The sequence below is a fragment of the Phyllostomus hastatus genome, unplaced genomic scaffold (assembly GCF_019186645.2).
Source record: "Phyllostomus hastatus isolate PE091 unplaced genomic scaffold, TTU_PhHast_1.1 phas_scaffold_78, whole genome shotgun sequence".
In the NCBI taxonomy this organism is placed as follows: domain Eukaryota; kingdom Metazoa; phylum Chordata; class Mammalia; order Chiroptera; family Phyllostomidae; genus Phyllostomus; species Phyllostomus hastatus.
The window spans coordinates 7,984,739-8,005,126 of record NW_025334041.1 but is presented as its reverse complement, the minus strand read 5'-3'; the positions used below and the strand labels follow the sequence as shown (position 1 = coordinate 8,005,126).

At 42.0% G+C, this 20,388-nt stretch overlaps 1 protein-coding gene across 2 annotated transcripts in view; it reads left to right on the top strand.

Moving 5' to 3' along the window:
- BBS9 (Bardet-Biedl syndrome 9) overlaps positions 1-20,388 on the top strand; it is a 340,657-nt gene that overhangs the window by 167,018 nt on the left and 153,251 nt on the right. For both annotated transcript variants that reach the window (XM_045827319.1, XM_045827320.1), the window contains 3 exons: positions 1,994-2,089; positions 14,271-14,443; positions 16,684-16,836. In XM_045827319.1, coding sequence (XP_045683275.1) covers positions 1,994-2,089; positions 14,271-14,443; positions 16,684-16,836 — 422 coding nt within the window. The remainder of the gene's footprint in view (positions 1-1,993; positions 2,090-14,270; positions 14,444-16,683; positions 16,837-20,388) is intronic.

Here is a 20,388-nt window from a genome sequence, read left to right as displayed (position 1 = left end):
GAGTACATCAATTGGTTGCCTCTCTCACGCCCCCAACTGGGGACCTGGCCCACAACGCAGGCACGTGCCCTGACAGGGAATCGAACGTGCAACCTTTTGGTTCACAGGCCTGCACTCAATCCACTGAGCCACACCAGCCAGGGCAAGAGTGCTTCTTTTGAACAATTACAGGATTCCAGCACGTTCAGTATAAACACAAATCCAGGATCTCAAAAAAAAACACACAAGAAAAAACCCCCATACACACTATACCACATATGTTGTATCTTGAGTGAAAATTTTAAAAATCTGTCATTGAGTCCCAGAGTTCAATGATGCTCTGTTTTTTTCAGCCATATTTTCTCCTTGCACTTTATTTTGGGTAGTTTCTATTGTTCTTGACTCAAGCAGTTCTCTTCTGCAGTGTGTGGTGTGCTTGTGATCCCGCTCAGTGTGTTGACTGTTTTTCATCTCAGACATTGTAGTTGTCATTTCCCAAAGTTTGATATGGGTCTTTTTTTTTCCTTCTTAAAAATATCTTCTGTGTTTCTAATTTTTTTGAACATAGATAACAATATAATAACTGTTTAAATGCCCTTGTCTACTGATTCTGTCGTCTGTGTCATTTCTGTGTGAGTTTCGATTGATTTGCTCCTTGTTATGGATCGTAATATCTTCCTTCTTTGCATGTCCTAAGACTGAAGAACAGAACTTCTGAGTTTTATCTAGTTGTATGTTGAACATTTTAGTTTTCCTCTAAATATTCTTGAGCTTTTTTCCTGAGACACATTTAAGTTCCTTGAAAACGTCTGATCCTTTCAGGTGTTTCTTTTAAGCTTCGTTAGGCCGGATGGGAGCAGCATGTATTCTAGGGCAGACTTCACCTCCTACTGAGACCTGACTCTCGTATGAATTCTTCATGATGCCTAGTGACTTAGGCCGGTTTATATTCCATCCAGTGCGAACAGGGATTATTCCTGGCTCCGTGTGGAATCATGGAGTCCATATTCCCTGAAATCTTTTCGGGTGGTTATTGTCCTCGCCTCACATAGTTTCCTTACAGACGAGCACTGGGTGGTATTTTTATATGTACTTGAGGGGCACTCCGCAGATCTCTGAAGATCTCCCTCTGCCACTCTCTTGTCTCTGATACCCTGCCCTTGAACTCTGGCTGCTCTGGCCTTTCCAGAGTCCTAACTCTGTCCCCAGTTCTTGGGGACAGTGCTGGGCTGCTCTTGCTTCCCCTCCTAGTGTTGTAGCCTGGAGAGCTTCCTCCAGGCAGCAAGCTGCTGCGGTCCAGGGCTCACTTCATTGCCTCTTGTTTGTTAGGGATCGTTGCGGTTCACTTCTTCATTTCCAGTGTCTTTTAAAAAATGTTTCATATTTTTTGCTTCTTCTTTTTAGTTGTTTTAGATGGAAGGGTGGCTTTGGCTCCAGTCTTTATCGTGACTTGAAGTGAAAGTCTCCAACAGTATAATTTTTTTGTTTGTTTTGAGTCAGGATTCAACTGGGGTTTACTTTTTGCATTTTTTGGATATGCAGTTTTCGATATGTTCTTTTCCATAGGTTTCCCCCTTCATCTCCCTTTCTAATTGTTTGTTGAAGAGCTCAGATTAATTCTATTTAATGTGGTTTACTCCATTGCAGTTATTAGTTACTACCTTTTGTGATACTTAAATATTTTCATCTCTGGCCACTGGTCTTGTTGTTAAATTGGCTCTTACGTCCTTTTCATACCATTCCTCTGGTCACTGAGAGTGTCCTTGCTGCTATTCTAGGTTCAGCTTGTACATTTCCTGCCTGGGACTGAGAAAGAGCCGGTGGGAGAAAGGGAGTGGATGACTGCGGAGGGTCGTTGCGGGGCAGAAGTTTCAGCACTTGGAAGCCGTTACTGTGGCTCATATGTGGGCCGTAGACATGACTAGTGACATACAAATATTTCTCATCAGCTAAGCTTCCTATTTCAGATGTTAAGTATTTTGCCTTGTGACTTTTTCCTTTTCTTATTTTGTAGGCTTTGCCAATCAGTCGGAAGACGATCAGGTGAATGTAATGGGTTTTCGCTTCTTAGGAGGTTCCCAGGTTACTCTTCTTGCTTCCAAAACTTCACGTAAGTGACACCATGGTATGACGGCTTTTGAAACTTTCTGCTAAGCACACTACATCAACACGAAGGAGTTCTGCGAAGGGTGATGTTCGGCTAAATATTGAAAAGGGCCATGGTATTAATTATAGAGGAATTATGAAGGTATTAATTATAGAAGTTACAAAAATAGGATCCTGTTTTATTAGAGATGAGTCTTTGTATGGGAATGAGGAGACCCTGAGAGAGGAATTTAAAGAACTGAACAATGTTTCTGAGATAGGTTTATGGTGAATTCGCTTCAGGGACTACCAGGAGCTGGAATTAGTTTTTAAGAGTGTGTATTTCCTCATATGCTTCTTTGGATGTTGGCAAAGATGAAGGTGAAAGTGAATGACTTTCGCTGAGACTAATCTTAGCAGAATGAAAAGTACTAATTATATAAAGTTTGAAGTTCAGATTTAAATACACTTTATTGATTTTCTTGCTTCGCATAGGAATGACAGTTAAAACTACTCAATGAAAAACTGTCTTTTGATGTATGTAGGATACCAGACCTACTAAACTCACTCAGTTAATTACACCTTCATGGAAACAGAGTAAATTTTAAGGAAGTGTTTAACACATTTTAGAAACACTGGAGTGTTAGGCAGAATGAATCTATGTATATATACAGGGTGGAGCAAAAGCAGGCTTACAGTTCTTCATGCGGAAAATAATACAGTGATTAAGAAAAAATAATACAAGAATAAACTCTGTGTTTCACGTACTCGCAGCTGTGACCTACTTTGTCCCACACTGCATTTGTAGACACACACATGTGTTCGGCAGAGCACCGACCTCAGCTTTTTAAATCCCCACAGCGTGTGCAGCGGGCTGTCACTTTCTGCTTTAGACATTTGTAATTTTACTTGGGTATTGCTTATATAGGCAGGATTTATAGTAAAATAAGTGTCAACTTATTTCTCAAAAAGGACATGTCCTTTTTGAAAAATAAAGCTGTTGGCAGGCAGAACATACGTGCCTGGTTTAGAAACTGACAATGTTTCTGTGGCTAAAATGGTAACAGCTTCTGGAATATACAGATTGGTGGCTGGTGAAATATACATGGATACACCTGGATATTCTAGAGTAAGGCCCAGAAATCCAAGACAATTCTGAGAAGAACGAGAAGATTCTGTATTTCTGGAGGGTTTTGTGATTGGCCGTGATTGTAATCTTCTTCTCATCGACACCATTGTGTTTCGATTAGCTCTCCTCTTCACTTGGATGATGGAATCAGTGTGGTACATGTCTGTTTGTTAAACTCTTTAGTTAAACTCAAAAATTGTTGCCAACATTTCTGTGGGAAACTGTGCACATCTGTTTGACTTCAGGTGATGAGGCTGTGTGATGAGTCTGCAGTTGAGGTCATTAAAGAAAGGCAAGAAGTTATTCTTTGTGAAAAATAGGGATATTTCTGTCCCAATGCATTATATTTATCCTTTTTTAGATAAAGTAACGTTTAGAGCATTGCTGGGGGACATGATTATGTTACCATTAAGTAAACATCACCAAATATTTGGCTATTTACCTGATTTAGTCACATGTGTTTGCATGGGTGGCAGTCTCTGGACATAGCCGTGGTGTGGGCAGACAGGCTAAGGGGGTGGGAGTAGGACCTTTAAAGTAAGGAACCACACGAACTGTGTCACCTGCCCCCTGAAGAGAAGCTGTTACAATTCCCTGATGGTTTTTTGGCTTCAGGGACACACAGAATTCTACTTAGGAGCTGCCCTTGTTGATGAAGGGAGATGGATGTGTAGGAAATCCAGCTTCCTGGGGCGGGGGCAGGTGTTAGAGCTCCGTACTGCTCTGTCGGAACGTCGAGCCCCAAGGAAGCAGTGAAGTAATTTGTGCCCAGTCTGCGCCTGGCATTTCTCGGCTTTGTGAAAGACACATCATCTTCAGTCTAAACATCTGGGTTGGCAGAAAAAGTCTACATATTCGAAGAACCCATTTCTTCTCTAGTAAACAGGCGAGTGCCTCTACAGAGTTGCCCTTGGGTCTTGGTGAGTGTTTTCTCTGGGTTGCACAGGTTCATCTCTTTTTAAAACCAGCGTGGCAGTCAACCAGGGCGTCAGAGTGCTGCATGGCAGCACAGTGTGCTGTGTGGCAGCTCACTGAGTTCCGTTCCCCGATTCAGGAGAGAGCAGGCAACACAGACAGGAAAGAATGCACGAAGCTCATTGTCTCAGATATTAAATCGCAGTGACTGGGGCAGCTGAATAGGTTTTTATTTTCAGAAAGTAGAGTTGTTAGAGTTTATTATGTAAATTCTGAAAAAGCAAAGCTTTGAAGGTAAGGGTATTTAGGAAAAATACTCTACACTAGTAAAATTCTTAAAGTGATTTCCACAGTCCTAAACTGAAAGTAATGAGACAGGTGGCAGGTGATGTCTGTTACTTTGATCCTCGTGACAGTTTTACGGATGTATGAGCAGGTCTAAGTTAACTAACTCACACACAGTACACATGTGCAGGGGTTTTGTATATGATACCTCTATGGACTTGTTAAGAATAACAAGACAGGTCAAATTTTATGAGATCAAATATTTTTCTAATCAGAATCGTAGACTATTTCTACATGGGCGTCAATGACTTTGCCTGATTCAGTCCAGTGGGACGTCGGAAGAAATATGCTGTTGCCTGAGTGAGTGATGCATTCCTGCCAGGCCCGTTTCTTAAGATGCAGATCCACCTGGTGACTTGTCACCTCGCACAGCGAACACTGCCCTTTCTTTCCCAGCCTCCTCCTGCCCCTTTCCATGTCTGTGCTCTCCTCGGTCGTCTTCTCTCTAGCTCTGTCTTAACCTTCACTGTCCTGCACCTATTTGTACCTTGCCTTGTTCTGCATGTTTCTTAAAGGATTTAAAATAGTCTACAAGAATTTTCACAATTTGAAAGGAGAAAATAAATAGTGAAGGAAACAGAGAAAATAAGAGCATGCAGTTAATAAAGGTAAGGATTCCCAAGATCAGCACTCAGATGAGCCCTGTACAACCAGTAAGGTGCTTGCAGGCTAAAAACGACAGGAGAGCATTTTAGTTTTAATTTGCAGAATGTTCAAAGAGTAAATCAGTTTAGGAAATGGACAGCATTTACTGATGCAGAGTTCAGGATGCAGTTTCTCTTCTGAATGTCACAAAGACAACTTAACTTCTTCAATAATGTCTACAACTTGTCTTTATAATTATTATACTTATGCAGTTATAACTTACTAGCAGCAAATTTTGTAGACCATTAAAAATAATGATGAAACTCAATTTACTGTGTATAATTCTGTCTGAGCTCAAATCGGGCAGTCTAAACGGCAGCTTAATCCAAGGATAAATTTAGAGTATCCAGTGTTGCAAGTATGAAGTGTTTTCAGAAGGAATTGGACAGCCAAACTCAGTAATTCAGAAGTGAGATGTAGCTGGAAGGAATGTTTCGTTTCATTTTTAAATGAGCAATATTAGAACACATTTGAATATTAACTGAAATGATTGAGTTAAGTGGGAGAGGCAGATAATCAAGAAGGAGACAGGGATCACAAAGCAGTGAAGTCTTTGGGGATGAGGAGGGGTGGGATGCAGATCCAAGGAGACTTTGTAGACTTGTTGGTAGAAAGATAAGGAAGCTTGATGAAAAACTAACTTTGAAAAAAAGGTATGACCTTGGTGTCTTAGAGAATAAGGAAGCAAACTCATGAATAAGGCAATGTTGAGTCTCATTTGAAGTTCGAGATCCTGCATTCTGAAGTAAAACCAGTCATCCTTCATCTATTCGTCCTGGTGGTGATTTATCAGCCTCCAAGCAACTAAACTCAGGGCTGGGATTTTGAAACAGAATTGTAGATAAACTATTTTTATGAGAATATTTATAATAGTGGACTACCAAATCTAAAATGACAAGAGAAATAAAGATTAGAGAAAGCTGATATATGGTGAAAAATTGTGGCTTCAGTGGATCCCAATAAGGTTTAAGAAGTGAAATGGGAATTACAGATCACGTGAACTAGAAGAACCTAAGTGGTGATTGGAGAGCGAATGGGATGTTGAAGTTCAGAAGGACTGCAGATTCAGATGAGGACAAGCTCGTCAGGAGAGGCGTGACGATGGGGGAGAGGCTTGTGATGACGGGGAGGAGAACAATGGAGACGAAGACTTCGAAGATATGAGGTCTCTGGGTTGTGGATATTCAAAGAGCCTGTTTGATGTTAGCACAATGAATGAGAAAAAGAAGCACATCTAGGTATAGTATTGTGAGATCTTGGAGCACTGAGGATCAGGAGCAGGTCCTCAAAGATTAAAAAGGAGGAAGCAAGGTACTCAATGAGATTTAATCAAAATCAGTGGATTCTAGGAGACAGTAGAAGAGTTTTCTACAAGATTTGAGGGAAATGCCATGTCCAGTGTGGCTCAGATGGTTGGTTGTTGTCCCACAAAGCAAAAGGTCACCAGTTCGATTCCTGGTCAGGGCACATGTCCTGAGCTGTGGGTTTGGTCCCCAGTTGGGGCTGTGTAAGAAACAACTGATTGATGTTTCCCTTTCTTCCTTTCTCCCTTCCCCTCTCTCTAAAAATAAATAAATAAAATATTAAAAGATTTGAGGAAAATGATTTTCAACTTAGATTCCTGTACCCTGCTAAACTGTTCATTAGTAGTGAGTACTCAGTAAATACATATTTTCAGTGTCACAAGCAAGGTTAAGCAATTGCAGATAGCAAATTTATGTAGTCTGAAGTAGGCCTTTGGAATTGGAAAAGGTAACTAATACACAGAAAGATTATCCTGAAAGATTTTAACATTGTAGAAAGAGTGATTGAATTGCACATAGTCTAATTAATTAATTATTTTTAAAAATAAGGTCAAGTTTAAAAATCCTTTGCTTGTCTCTGGATTATTTTGCTTTCAAGTACAATGAAAACATTGTAGTCATGCATATCAATCAGAGTTGGGCCTTGTAAAGCCTTTTTTTTTCTTTTTTTTGCATATGCCATATTTAATCTTTGTTTTTACTTATGTATTTAAATCAAATTTACTGGGGTGACATTGGTTAATGCATTCCAAGAATAGGCCAGAGTAGGTTTACTGTTGTTCATGTGGAAAATAGTACAATAAGTAATAAATAATAATACAAGAATAAACTTTGTTTCTTGTACTCACAGCTATAGACTTACTTTTCCCAATCCCTGTATATAAGTTTCAAGTGCATAGTTCTTTAGTACATCATCTGTATATTGCACTGTGGGCCCACCACCCAAAGTAGTCTCTTTCTGTCACCATATATTGTGCCCCTTTACCCTCTTTACCCTCCTCCCACTTCCTTCCACTCTGGTGACCGCCCTACTGTTGTCTGTGCCTATGAGTTTGTTTGTTGCTTTCTGTTTTATATCTTACAGCATATGTAATCTTGGAACACGTTAACCTGTCTTCAGAAACAAAGAAGGGAGAGTCTTGCTCTTGCCTCTGTTCATTTTGCATTTAGCTCCTGGACTAACGAGAGAGACAAATGGGTAGAGAACCCATAATAGTGCTTGGGATGCTTACGGAAGTCCACTTTAGGTGCTATTGAAGCCCCAAGGAATGAAGTTCCTTAAGAGATTTCCTTTGTAAAGGATCTCAGAGGATGAGTAGGAGGTTAGGTGGAAGACATTCCACAAAGAGGAAAAGCTCTCTTTAGATGCTTGATAGAGCATGGGGTTTTAGAAATCAGTGAAGTTTCTTCCATGCTGTAAGTTGTATATAGTAGAGGCTTTGTGATAGCTTTTCTGTGGAGCCAAACGTTTTAGGGGTAAGCATAATGATTAAGTCCAAAGTCACTTGAAACCTACCCCGAGCACTGGGAGCCCTTGAGTGTATGCAGTGATTTATCAATATATTACTGCTTAATATTTATCTTCGAGTTTCTTTGCAATATTATCAAAGGGCAATGGGCAAGTTATATAAACCCAGCTTGGAAAAAGCCTTTTGAAAAGTAAATTTAGAGAAATCATCTATAGTTTCCACTAATATTGGAGAGGTTGTGTATTTAGAATATTATACTAATATCTACTGAAATTGTTTATATTACTTTCTCAAACTTTTTGATTTAAAAAGCATTCATCTGCCTTTCCAGCTCACATTTAAAAATTTCCACATAGCATAAATTATACTGATGCTTTGTTTATGACAGGCATGCAAACATTATTTATATTGATGAGCTTCAGATGTTCTGACATGAATAGACACTGACGTGGTGCATTTCTGTGCCCTGCTCTGTGAAATCCGTTATTGTCTCCACTTGTAGTGCAGTGGAATGGCCATTGACTGGGCTCCAGTCTTCCAAATTTGTTTCCTTTGGAAGCCAGAGTGGTTATTTCCACTGAGCTGCTATTACAAGATGCAGAGGCAGAGATAAAAAAATAAATCGAATGTTCATTTTGGAAGCTATTTTAATTACCAGTATTGTAAGGGTGTATTTTAAAATAAAACTTTCTTCTTTCATGTCATATTATTATAAATAGATTTTTATTTCTTCTTTCCATGAAATGTATACTCTGGAAAGTCTCCAGGGCAATGTTAACCACTTTGGAACACAAATACTGAGAAAATGCTTAATAATCAAAATAATGCCTTATAAATCTTTGACTCATTCATTCTTGTTGATTTTTGGTCATCTGAAACAAATGAACTTAAAAATAATTGTGTTTATATTTCTGAATCCAAAGTATAATTATAATTTTTTATTGCAAAAAATATAGTTTTCTTTCTTTCCTGCATGTATTAATGATAATAAGATAACTGAAGCCAAATATGCTACAGAAAATATTAAATCTACTTAAATGTTAATTGTTTTTATAATTCCATTATTTGGTGGCATTTATGCATTATACTTGGCCATAGTGGTGTATTTGTTTTAGTCTGCTTGGGCTGCTGTAACAAAACACCATTGCCTGGGTGGCTTTTGTTTGATAAAAATTTATTTCTCAAAGTTCTCGGGGCTGGAAAGTCCAAGATAAAGGTTGGTGTCTGGTGGAGGCCTGCGTCATGGTTCATAGATGTCTGTCTTTTTGCTGTGTCCTCACATAGCAAAGGGGCAGGGGAGCGCTCTGAGGTCTGTTTCAGAAGGGCACTAATCCCAGTCCTGAGGGCCCCACCCTCATGACCTAGTCACCTCCTCAAGGCCCCGCCTCCAAACACCATCACCCTGGGCATTAGGGTTGAACAGAGGAATTTGGAGGGGGATATACACATTCAGTTCTACCAAGTAGCTGCTGGGTACCTAGAATTTTATTTATATTTGGATTTTTAATTGAGCTTTAGATGTTTTACTTAATTCCACGCTTTTTGTATCAGAGTGTTTTAATTTTTTGACTATTATTTTTTTGAACATCTAATTGTGATTGATCTAAATTTTGTAATTCAAAGATAAATCACATTTACATAGGTCTTTCCCATGCAGCATTATATTTTATCTCCATGCCAACGTTGTGAAGTATGTTTTATTTTTCCCTTTGTGTATATGAGGACATTAAAGATTGGATAATATATTTGTATTGAAGTCACAGATTTAAAAATTTGCTAGATTTTAAGTTTTGCTCAGAGGAATGACCTGAGAAATGGGAACTCCCCGCCCAATGCGATGACCTTAATTGCTACACCTACCACCATCTGTCGCCCGGACTGTGATTATAATATCCTCACCGTAAGCCTGTTCTTGCCCCTTTCCAACTCATTTTGTACTTGGCAGCTCTTGTAATCAAAACAAAGAAACACAAATTATTCATGCTACTCTACAGCATGAAGTCCTCTGTGTTATGATAATATCCACCTCTTTACCAACCCTTACGGGTCTCCCCGTGTGTTCCGGCTCAGCCTCACATCCAGCCTCCTCTAAGGGCACACTCTTCCTCACTCTGGCCCACGTCTGACCTTTCTTAGTCCCTGGGATCTGTCTGATTTTGTCTCCTCAGCGGTCTTGGAGCTTGCCGTTCCTTCTACCTGGACTGTACTTCCCATCCTTAAAGTCCAAGCTTTGTGCACAAAATGATTAGGAACGGGGTTTAGACTGAAAGTCGAAAGTTTAAATCCCAGTTCTGGCTTACAATTAGTCTGAATGACTGGAAAATTACTGTGCCTGCAAACAGGGATGAAATAGTACAATTATAACGTGTAAGAATCAACTGAGATAATTCCTAAAAAGCATGTAGCAATTTCCTGGTACACTGTTAAGTGCTAGGTAAATTTTAGCTGGCAATACTGTTTTCATCATTGTCACATTAGTTCCACCACTGATGGCAACTTCCCAGTGCAGCTTTCTCGGACCACAGTTAGCTCAAGAAAGAACACTCGCTGGTTTTTATCACAGTTCCCTCTTTTGTTTCCTGCAGCATGGTCCTTTCATAAGTTGTAACTGCGTATTTGTCATTCATGCATCTGTTTTCTGCCCTTCTCACTAATATGATGACCAGTATATGTTATTTCCCATCAGCTCCCCAGCACCTACCACGTAACAATAGTTTTTGAATGAATGAATAGGTGCAGTGTTACCTTGAATCTTCTTCTAAAGATAGTCTTGCATTCTGGCACTTTCACAAAGGAAATTGCATTTCATTTCTTTCCTTTTCCCTTTACTTTGAACCTAGTGCACATGACTTTTCTGGCTTTCATTTAAAATTTTTTTTGCATGTTTTATTGAATTTTGGGGGGTGACACTGGTTAATAAAGTAATCGAGGTTTCAGGTGTAGCATTCTATAACATATCATCTGCACCACTCACAGTCAAGTTTCCTTCCATCACTATTTGTCCCCCCAGCCCCTCTCCCTCTGGTGATCACCACACTGTTGCCTGTGCCTGTGAGTTGTTGTTGTTTTTGCTTCATCCCTTCACCTGTTTCACCCAGCCCCCACCCTGTGCCGCTCTGACAGCTGTCAGTCTGCTCTCTGCATCTGTGAGTCTGTTTCTGTTTTGTTAGTTTATTTTATTCATTAGATTCTGCATGTAAGTGAAATCATATGGTATTTGTCTTTCTCTGACTGGCTTATTTCACTTAGTATAATGTTCTCCAGGTCCATCCATGCTGTCACAGAAGGTAAGAAAATTTTCTTCTATGTTTATGGCCGAGTAGTATTCCACTGTGTAACTGTACCACAGATTCTAATCCACTCATCTACTGATGGGCACTTGGGCTACTTCCAAATCTGGGTTATTGTAAATAATGCTGCAATAAACATAGGGGTGCACGGGTTCTTTTGAATTGGTACATCAGGATTCTTAGGGTATATTCCCAGCAGCAGAATCACTGGGCCAAAAGGCAGTTCCATTTTTAGTTTTTTGGAGAAATTCCATGCTGTTTTCCACAGTGGCTGCACCAGTCTGCATTCCCACCAACAGTGCACTAGGCTTCCCTTTTCTCCACATCCTCTCCAGCACTCGTAATTTGTTGATTTGTTGGTGATAGCCATTTTGGCAGGTGTGGGGTGATCTCTCATTATGGTTTTAATTTGCACTTCTCTGAGGATTAATGACATCAAGCATCTTTTCATATGTCTATTAGCCATGTGTATGTCCTCTTTGGAGAAGTGTCTATTCAGATCATTTGCCCGTTTTTAAATTGGATTGTTTGTTTTTTCAGTGTTGAGTTTTATAAATTCTTTATAAATTTTGGAATATTAACCCCTTATCAGATACATCTGCGAATATGTTTTCCCATTGTCTGGGTTGGCTTTTCTGGTGCCATCAGCTCTCGGGGCTAGTGGATTCTGCAGGTGAGTTGTTCCACCCTCCTTAACAGATTCCGACAGCCTGTCGGGGGCGTCCTGGCACTTCTGTGGGGAGTCAGAGAATCAATGAGGGCAGTTCACTCCCCCCATTATCCTGTCTTTCCAGGTCTACTATGAGCTCCTGCGGGCTGAGTCTGTTGCTTTATTAGGATTTTGTCTCCAGCATTTTGCACCAAGTTACATTCATGAATGAAAGAGTAAATAAATACCTGTCCCAGTTTAAAATGTCAGCTCCCAAACTTAGCTTGTAGGGGACCCTACATCTAGCAGATTCTACTACTGTGGCTTGTCAGCATCATTCTCCCTCCCCCCTGTGTGCTCCCACCCCATCACAGCTGGGATCTCTGGTTCTCTTCTAAAGCATATGCCACTTTTAGTGGCATTTACAAAGAAAGCTAAAAGCTGCTATATCTGGCCTTGGTCCTAATATCTTTGGTGGGAGAATCGAGGAAATCATCTGATCAGCACCATGGGCAGAAGCCAGTGCCCAGAATAAGGCCGTGAGGGGAGGCTGGGGGAGCTCCCCGGGGAATGGGGTGACAGCAGCGGGGACCAGGGTGTTTGCCGTGCACCGTGGCAGGCATGGCATACCCAGTATATTTTATTCCTTACATAACTGAAAGAGAGGTTGATTAGGGGAATGAGAGAGGCATATTCCTGAATATCAGCAGAGAACAATGAATGGAAATCCTAATGACCAGGCTGAAGATACGATATGTTCATAGACTTTGTTGAGCTAGCATCAGGACTACAAAGCAATACTCCGTGTGTCCCATGCCATGCTCCCAAAGCAGGAAGACATTCACTTTGTGCTCCCAGCATTTCTTTCTTCTTGAAACTGCACCTTCTTCAACAAACGGCAAGTTGAGTGGGATAGGAGGCTTAGTCCTGGATCTCAAAAACTGTGTAATCGCCTTGAAGAGACTGAATATAATCCTCTGGGAAGTTCAGTAAGAATACATGGTTGTGTGTGGTTAAGTGCGTGGTGAACTGCAGACATACTAAGTCCCTCCCGAAATTCAGAGAGCTGCAGTTTCAGGAGGCGGTGGAGACCGACGCTGACCTTTCGATTAATAGCTGGAGTTCCCATCCCTGCTCTGTTACTAACTGGCCAGATGAGCTAGCAGATTATTTACCCTCTTCCGGGACTGGATTTATTCTTCCATAAAATGGGCATAATGGTATTCCCCCTAGGGATGCTGAGGTGACACAAGAAGGTGAATGTACAGTGCTTCATTTTGCATGCACCTCGGCCCATGTTGGGCTGCTGTGGACGGTGGAGGAGCACAGGTTTCTCGGGGTGGATGAGGGCGAAGCCAGGTCCCAGAGCATAGGGAGGATTTAGGCAGGTCGGGAAGAAGTGAACAATTTGAAGGCCTTTGGCTCGTAACAAATGAGCTCATTATCCGCCTCTCATGAATTCTAGCTCTGATACTTAAATTGCTTCGTGGCCTTCGGCAAGTCTGAGGTCCTCTGTGCCTAGTTTTCCTTTTTATTAAAAAAAAGAAGGTTGTTACAGTCACAGTGGCTGGTGGATAGCTGGTGCTCGACAACAACAGGCTCTCTTTCATAGACGTAGTTACTGCCACTGCGGTCCTCCTCATTGTCATCCCTGCTGTCGTCGTTGTTGTAGTGGTCACCAGGGGCGGAGACGGACAGAGTCTCGCTGTCTTGGAGCTAAGGTCTCAGGGACTGGAGACAAATAAGATTTATATTTGGGGAAGGGTCTGACTGCTGAATCTCTCTTCAAATGAAAGAACTACTTGAAAAATAGAAAACTTTGTTTATGACTGCAAGGATTTAAGCTGGCCATGGTGTCTAGGACATGGGACTCTCTGCAGAACAAACTGTATTTCACATCAGTATTCTTTTCCCCCTGCTTTATTTATTTTTTTATTGTTTATTCTCTTACAGTTTTCCCAATAACTTTCCCTTTTGCCTCCCTCCACCCAGCCCACCGCTCCCTCCCACAGCTGGTCCCCTTTCCCTTGTCCGTGTCCATCACTCACTCATACGTGTCCTTTGACTAATCCCTTCCCCTTCCGGATATTTTACAACGGCTGTTTTCTTACGTTTTAAGTAAAACGTTTTTCTTTTAGGAGGACCCAAGTTTGGATTCTGTTCCTTTTATTGCACTGAAACCTGTTATAAGACACACACGTAGTAAAATGGACCATACGCGCTGCAGCTCGCCACTGTGACCACATGCCTTTGGCATTGAATTTGACAGTGTTAAGTGGCTAATGCAGAAAACCTCAGTAACACACCAGAAATATTTTGATCAAGCCGGTAGAAATCATTTCCATATTCCACAAAAGAAATCTCTGTCCTTTTTGTTTTGGTATTCATATCAGAGTTAGTGATAACGCGTCTATTTTTAGCCAGTAATAAGCATTTTCTGTGATTATTTTTCTCTCTTAGAACGATATCGCATTCAGAGTGAACAATTTGAAGATCTTTGGCTCATAACCAATGAGCTTATAATCCGCCTTCAAGACTATTTTGACAAGCAGGGAGTCAAAGACTTCACATGTTCTTTTTCTGGATCCGTGCCCCTTCAAGAATATTTCGAGTTGATCGATCATCATTTCGAGGTGTGTATGGTCCCGGCCCACGTGATTCATAATTCTCGAGCGCACAGAAGGGAGAGGTGCTGGGGGGGTAGGACCTGTCACACCCTCCCCACTCTTAGGCCGCGTGCTTGTAGTTGCTCTTTTGTGGGCGGTGGGTTTCGTGAGTCCGCTCCTGCCCTCTTGCCTGGCCAGTGATCAGTTGCAGACCTTTAAGAGGGGCCGCCTGGAGCTAAGCATGCGGTCTGGCCGCAGAACAGAGCTGATTTAATTCTTCCACGCGGGGACTTAACCTCTGACCCCAATAACCCAGTGCTGAAGCTGTTGGAGCTTATCAGCAGCCATTTGGCTAACTAATTCCAGCGAGCCACAAATGAGGTGTGATTATAAAGTGAAATGATTTTTCCTTTTCTTTTTTAACAAGCGCACCAGACCTTCTACACCTGAATGAGGGCTAAACACCTATAATATTCTCCAGTATCGGGCATAACGGGCGCTTAGCAAACGATGAATGGCGAAATGTCTAAATAAATGAGATCCGACAGCAACTTGGTTGCCTGAGTGCTTTTACATTTCTTCTGTGGAAGCACCTTCCAAGCCTGTTTTGGATTCTCGTGGGGATCTTGGTGGTGTCCAGTCTTTATCCTTTGAAGACTGATTTGATATTGGGAATAGTCTAGAGTCATGTTTTGTGAATGAATTGGACAATGACGGTCTTTGTTTAAAATTCACCATGTTCTACTTGCTTATTTGCTTATAAATAGACTTTGAAGGGAATTCAAAGGAGACTTCCAAAAGAATTTTGAATGTCATTCAAGGAAGCATCGGTTTCTAGCATGACTGCTTTTTAGGAAATTGATAGGTGTTTGCATTTCATTTTATAAACTCTGGTGTGTGTGTGTGTGTGTGTGTGTGTGTGTGAGTGAGAGAGAGAGAGAGTGAGAGGGAACAAACATGTCATGTGACTTGCTAGTCATGCGAATATCCTGCCGAATTTCTGTCCCTTTCAACACTCCAAAGGCATTGACTTCAAGTGATAAAGACTTCTTTTAATATAGTGTGAACATGCAGGGAAGATCTCAGTGCAAACAATCCAATAAAAATGAACATGTCATCATCAAAGAAAGTTGAACTTACTTGGGTTTCCCTTATATATGCAGATATGTTATAGGGAAGTATACTTTTGACCAAATTGGGGCACCAAAATTGGCAATTTGGGAATATTTAGGAGTTTTCAGGGTTGATAACCTTTGCCATTCCCTAGGGTATACTTTAATAAAGTCCTGTGTCACTGGTTTACAGAAGAGTGGACTGTGCTAATTGTTACCGCGCCCCTGCGGCCCCTTGGCCGGCCCTGCCCCGCATGGCCAGGCCATGGAGCTTGTGTGTCAGGCGGCCTCTGCGCCTCCACTCGCCCAGGAATGATTTTGAGGATGAATCGGAGCAAGAATAAAGCAGGTTTTCCTGACTGGCGTAGCTCAGTGGATTGAGCACGGGCTGCGAACCAAGGTGTCGCAGGTTCAATTCCCAGTCAGGGTACATGCTTGGGTTGCAGGCCATGACCCCCAGCAACCGCACATTGATGTTTCTCTCTCTCTCTCTATCTCCCTTCCTTCCCTCTCTAAAAATAAATAAATAAAATCTTGAAAAAGAAAAAAGCAGGTTTTATTCAGGTAGAGAAAAAGAAAGAGGCTGGAGTGTGGGCACCGCTGTGAAAGGAGTGAAAAATGTGCGTCTGAGTGAAACATTTTTTTAACCATACGGAATTATTTTCAGTACTTTATTGTGTGGGTGTGTATGAGTATGTGTGTGTGGCTTTGAGCTTTGACTGCACTCATAAGGGTCTTTCTTATGCTGAAATGATTTAAAAATTCTAATTTTCTGGTACTTTTATTGTGTCTAAACTTTTTGATTCATCTGCAGTTGATTTTGCTATAAATACTAGGAGATACATTCTTACTCTTTTCTCCCATGTATTTAATTAGTTTTCACAAGACTTTTTAAGTCTTTGTTTCACAAGACTTAAATCATCTGTTCTTTCCCCAGTGATACAAGGTATCTTGACTAAATTTTTATTTGACCTATTCTACTATTTTATCTATTTTTTTCATGTACCAAATGCCACCAATTTAATTCTTTTGACTCTGACACTCTTGAATTTCTTCATTATCCTTTCAGACTTTTATTGGCATTTTCTGTATTTTTACTTTAAGTATGTGTTTTTGTGCACATTTAACATGAGTTTAAGAAATTCTTCATTGTAGCTGCGGCTAAATGGTGAAAAATTGGAAGAACTCTTATCTGAAAGAGCCGTCCAGTTTCGGGCCATTCAACGCCGGCTGCTAACAAGGTTCAAAGACAAAACACCTGCCCCCCTCCAACACCTGGACACCTTGCTAGATGGAACTTACAAGCAGGTGAGTATACTGTCACTGCATTTTCCGCAACTACAGTCTGTTGATGTTGAAAATGAGATTTTTTTTTTCAGAGTTAGCTTCCCTGGAGGAAAGAAAAAAAAAAACTTACTATGTAAACACCAATACCTGCATTGACAGTGCCTCTGCTTCCTGAAATGCTCACGGTTGCTGGAAAAATCAGCACTTGGAAGGACAGTCCGCGGCAGCCGTCGGGCGTTCTGGGGAGAACTCTGGGCCTGGAGTCCACAGTCCCTGGTTCTGGGTTAGCTGTGTGGCCTTTGGCAGCCCCCTTGCCCTCTCAGAACCTCAGTGTATCTCCATAAAGTGGGGTCACTCCTCACTGCGTCGTTACAAAGATCCTGTTGGACAGTGTGCGTGGCAGCGCTGGTGAGCTGCCGCACACACGCAGGCCACTAGTTTCTTCGGCGCAGGAGCAGTCACGTGACCCCTGGCAGGCACTAGTGCGGGTCCTGTTCCACGCGTGTCTCTTCAGTACACTCTTTGTCCTGGTTTCGTTACTTCCGCTTTTCCCGCCTCCTCCTTCCCATCTCTGTTGACTGTCCCTCTCGCTCTCGGGCCTCCTGCCGTGTCGCCCACTCCTGGGGCTGCAGGTAAGCCGAGTCTCGTCTTTAATGACGCGGGATCTTCTCGTGGACACAACGGCCAGGAGGGTGTTTAAAGGGTTTGGTGAGGATGCTTGATTTAATGCTTCCCACGTTGTCTTTTTCTCTTTTTATTGTGGTTCTAGTACAGTTGTCCCACTTTCTCCCCCACCGCTCTCCCCTGCCCTGCCCAATGCCCCATTCCCACAGTCAGGCCCCCTCAGTGTCCATGTCCATGGGTCCTGTTCTTCAACTAGGCCCTTCAAGACTCCCTTTGTCTTCATACATGTACAGTGTCGGGGGTTTATTTTTTCTGCTCAGCCTTGGGGTTGGGTTTTTCCAGGGTACATACTATCACGGAAAAGATGATCAAAACCACGGGTTTTCACTTGAATCTATAGTTTTAAGTCTCTGTTCTTTTTTAGATTAAAAAGAGAATGAATCAGTTTTCAAAAGAAAAATATGAATATTATAAGAAATTTGACTTAGTTTTAATGTACTTTACTACTCAATTTTATTATAAATATTCACATTAAATTATGGTGAGATATTGTTCTGTATTTTAATTCTTTTTAGTAAATTTCATAATAACATAGTTAATACATGAACATAGTTTCCCCATGAAAATTACAAGATTATACATGGTGCTAAATTCTCCAGCTTGGTTCTTTATTATGATCTCAGAAATGTAGTCGCTTTTATATGTTTTTGTGTGTTTTCAAACCTTTTGCACTTAGAAATGAAATATTGCTTTGTGAGGCTAAAAAAATTCACACATAGCATCGCTGTGTATGTGCTGGCCTACCTCTTTTTCCCTGTTACTTCTCACAGTATGTGCGGGAGTGCTTTCCTTGTGAATGTGTAGGTCCACCCCTCTGTTTGTGGTGGCTGTATTGTGCGATACAGACATTCTGTAGTCTGGACAAACCCCAGTCTATTAGAGGATAAATCTTAATAATAGTTTTAATGTCGAGTTTAACGCCGAGAAAAATCCCTTGCAGACAACTCTGTTGTGACCACACAGGCGTACGACATGCCTTGCTATCACACACCTTCTATTGAGTGTAAATTCTTCTCATCTTTACACTTTGCCTGGACAGCGGGCAGGGTTTGCTGGGCAGGGGAGCCAAGCCTGTGAGGGCAGCGGCCGGGCTAGGGCCCCACCTCACTGTCCCTGGCGTGACTGCACAGCCTGGAGAACCACTGGATTCGGCGAGTGTTTCCCAGTGCACCAGTTTAACATGAGATCAGCCTGCGCGGAGTCCTTGTTCTCTTGTGTGCAGGGAGCTTTCACTTTGTCACCTAGTCCTTCCGTGGGTCTCAGCGCCGCTGCAGTGCCACCGGGCGCAGTGAGGTGCGCGCTGTGAGCTGCGCGTGGGGTTTGCATCGGTCCCGTTCGGCAGTGTGCGTCTCGGTGCAGCAGTGCCAATGGGCTGATGGGAAAGTGGAAGCAGGAGCCCGTGTCCTAAAGCCCTCGGAAGGCAGGGGCTTTCTCCTTTTTTTGTCTTTATCACCACCATAATGTATGCTTTCTCAGCATAATGTATGTCTTGCCTCATTATAGGTACTTACTACATATTTGCTCTATGGATGAATTCTTTATTGGCATTAAGGTACTTTCTTGAAATTATATGTCTGTGACCAGGGTAGCCCTACAAAGAATGGAGTAGCAGAGAATTCTTTTGGTTCGGGATGGCTAATTCTAAATCCTCAAAGGCCACGAAAACATGAAAACTCTCTTTTTTCCTAAATAATCAGGGAAAATGTCACAGTTAGGAAAGCTTTATAACTGTATATTCTTGACTGAGAAGATCTTTCCTGTTGTTTTCTTGTGAGTATGTGTGTGCCAGTGTTAAATATGATCCAATTGTGTGTTGAGATGCACCTATGCACACAGGGTGTTGTTGGGGTCAAAGCCCTTCGTATTTTAAGTGCGATGAGAATTAACTGGGCTTTTTCAGTATTAATACATATCCAGAAGCACACAAAGTTTATTCTCCTCATTTCCTATTTACATAATTGTTGAGCTCTTCCTCTTGGAAGGCATTTTTTTCCCTATAAAACATACCCTTTTAGCAGCGAGGATAGGGGGTATAGAAATGTAGGACTGGAAGGAGTTTGGGGGTCTCATTGGTGATTGGTGATGGATCAGGAACAGCAGTGAATCCAATGCAGTCCTTGAGACATGCTGAAACTGAAGCCTGGGGCCCTTCATATACGAACGGTTAGGTATTGCTGAGTAGGCCACAATGTGCGGGAGTTTGCATGGTAAGCCTGTTCGTAACAGAGCCAGGGAAGATACATACACTCGTGGGTTCTGAGGTCAAAGTCTGGTTTCCTACTTCTTCACTCACTGGTAGTAGCTGTTGTTATTATTTAGGCACCCGAAGGTTTGCTGACTAGATGCAGATGTAGGTAAGGCCAGGGCAGGCTCTGTAGAATCTGTGCTCTCGGTGTTTAGGAGAATCCTGGGGTACCACTAGCGGATACAGTGAGCCCGTGAAGGGGGTCTCTAATCTTCCACTGACCTGGAATTTAGCAAGAGCCTGTTAGAGAAAGCCGTTGCTTCTTAGGTTGCAGTGAGACGACAATATTGTTTCTGTAAATACATGCTAGTAAATGCTGTCCCAGGGGGGCGGGGCGGGGGGGAGTCCAGCCTTTTGGCATCTCTGGGCTGCACTGGAAGCAGATTTGTCTTGGGCCAAACATTAAATACACAAACACCAGTGAAGACTGGTGAGCAAAGAAAAGGTTTTGAGTTAATTTACAATTTTGTGTTGGGCCACGTTCATGGCCATCCCGGGCCACATGCAGTTGGACACACCCCTGCTAGGGTCCGAGGTGGCATACCTGATGTGGCCTAGTGTAATGATTAAGAGCTTTGGGTCTAGCGTCAGCTTGCTTGCATGTCGGCCCTGGCTCTGCGACCTGGGGCAAATGACTTAAACAG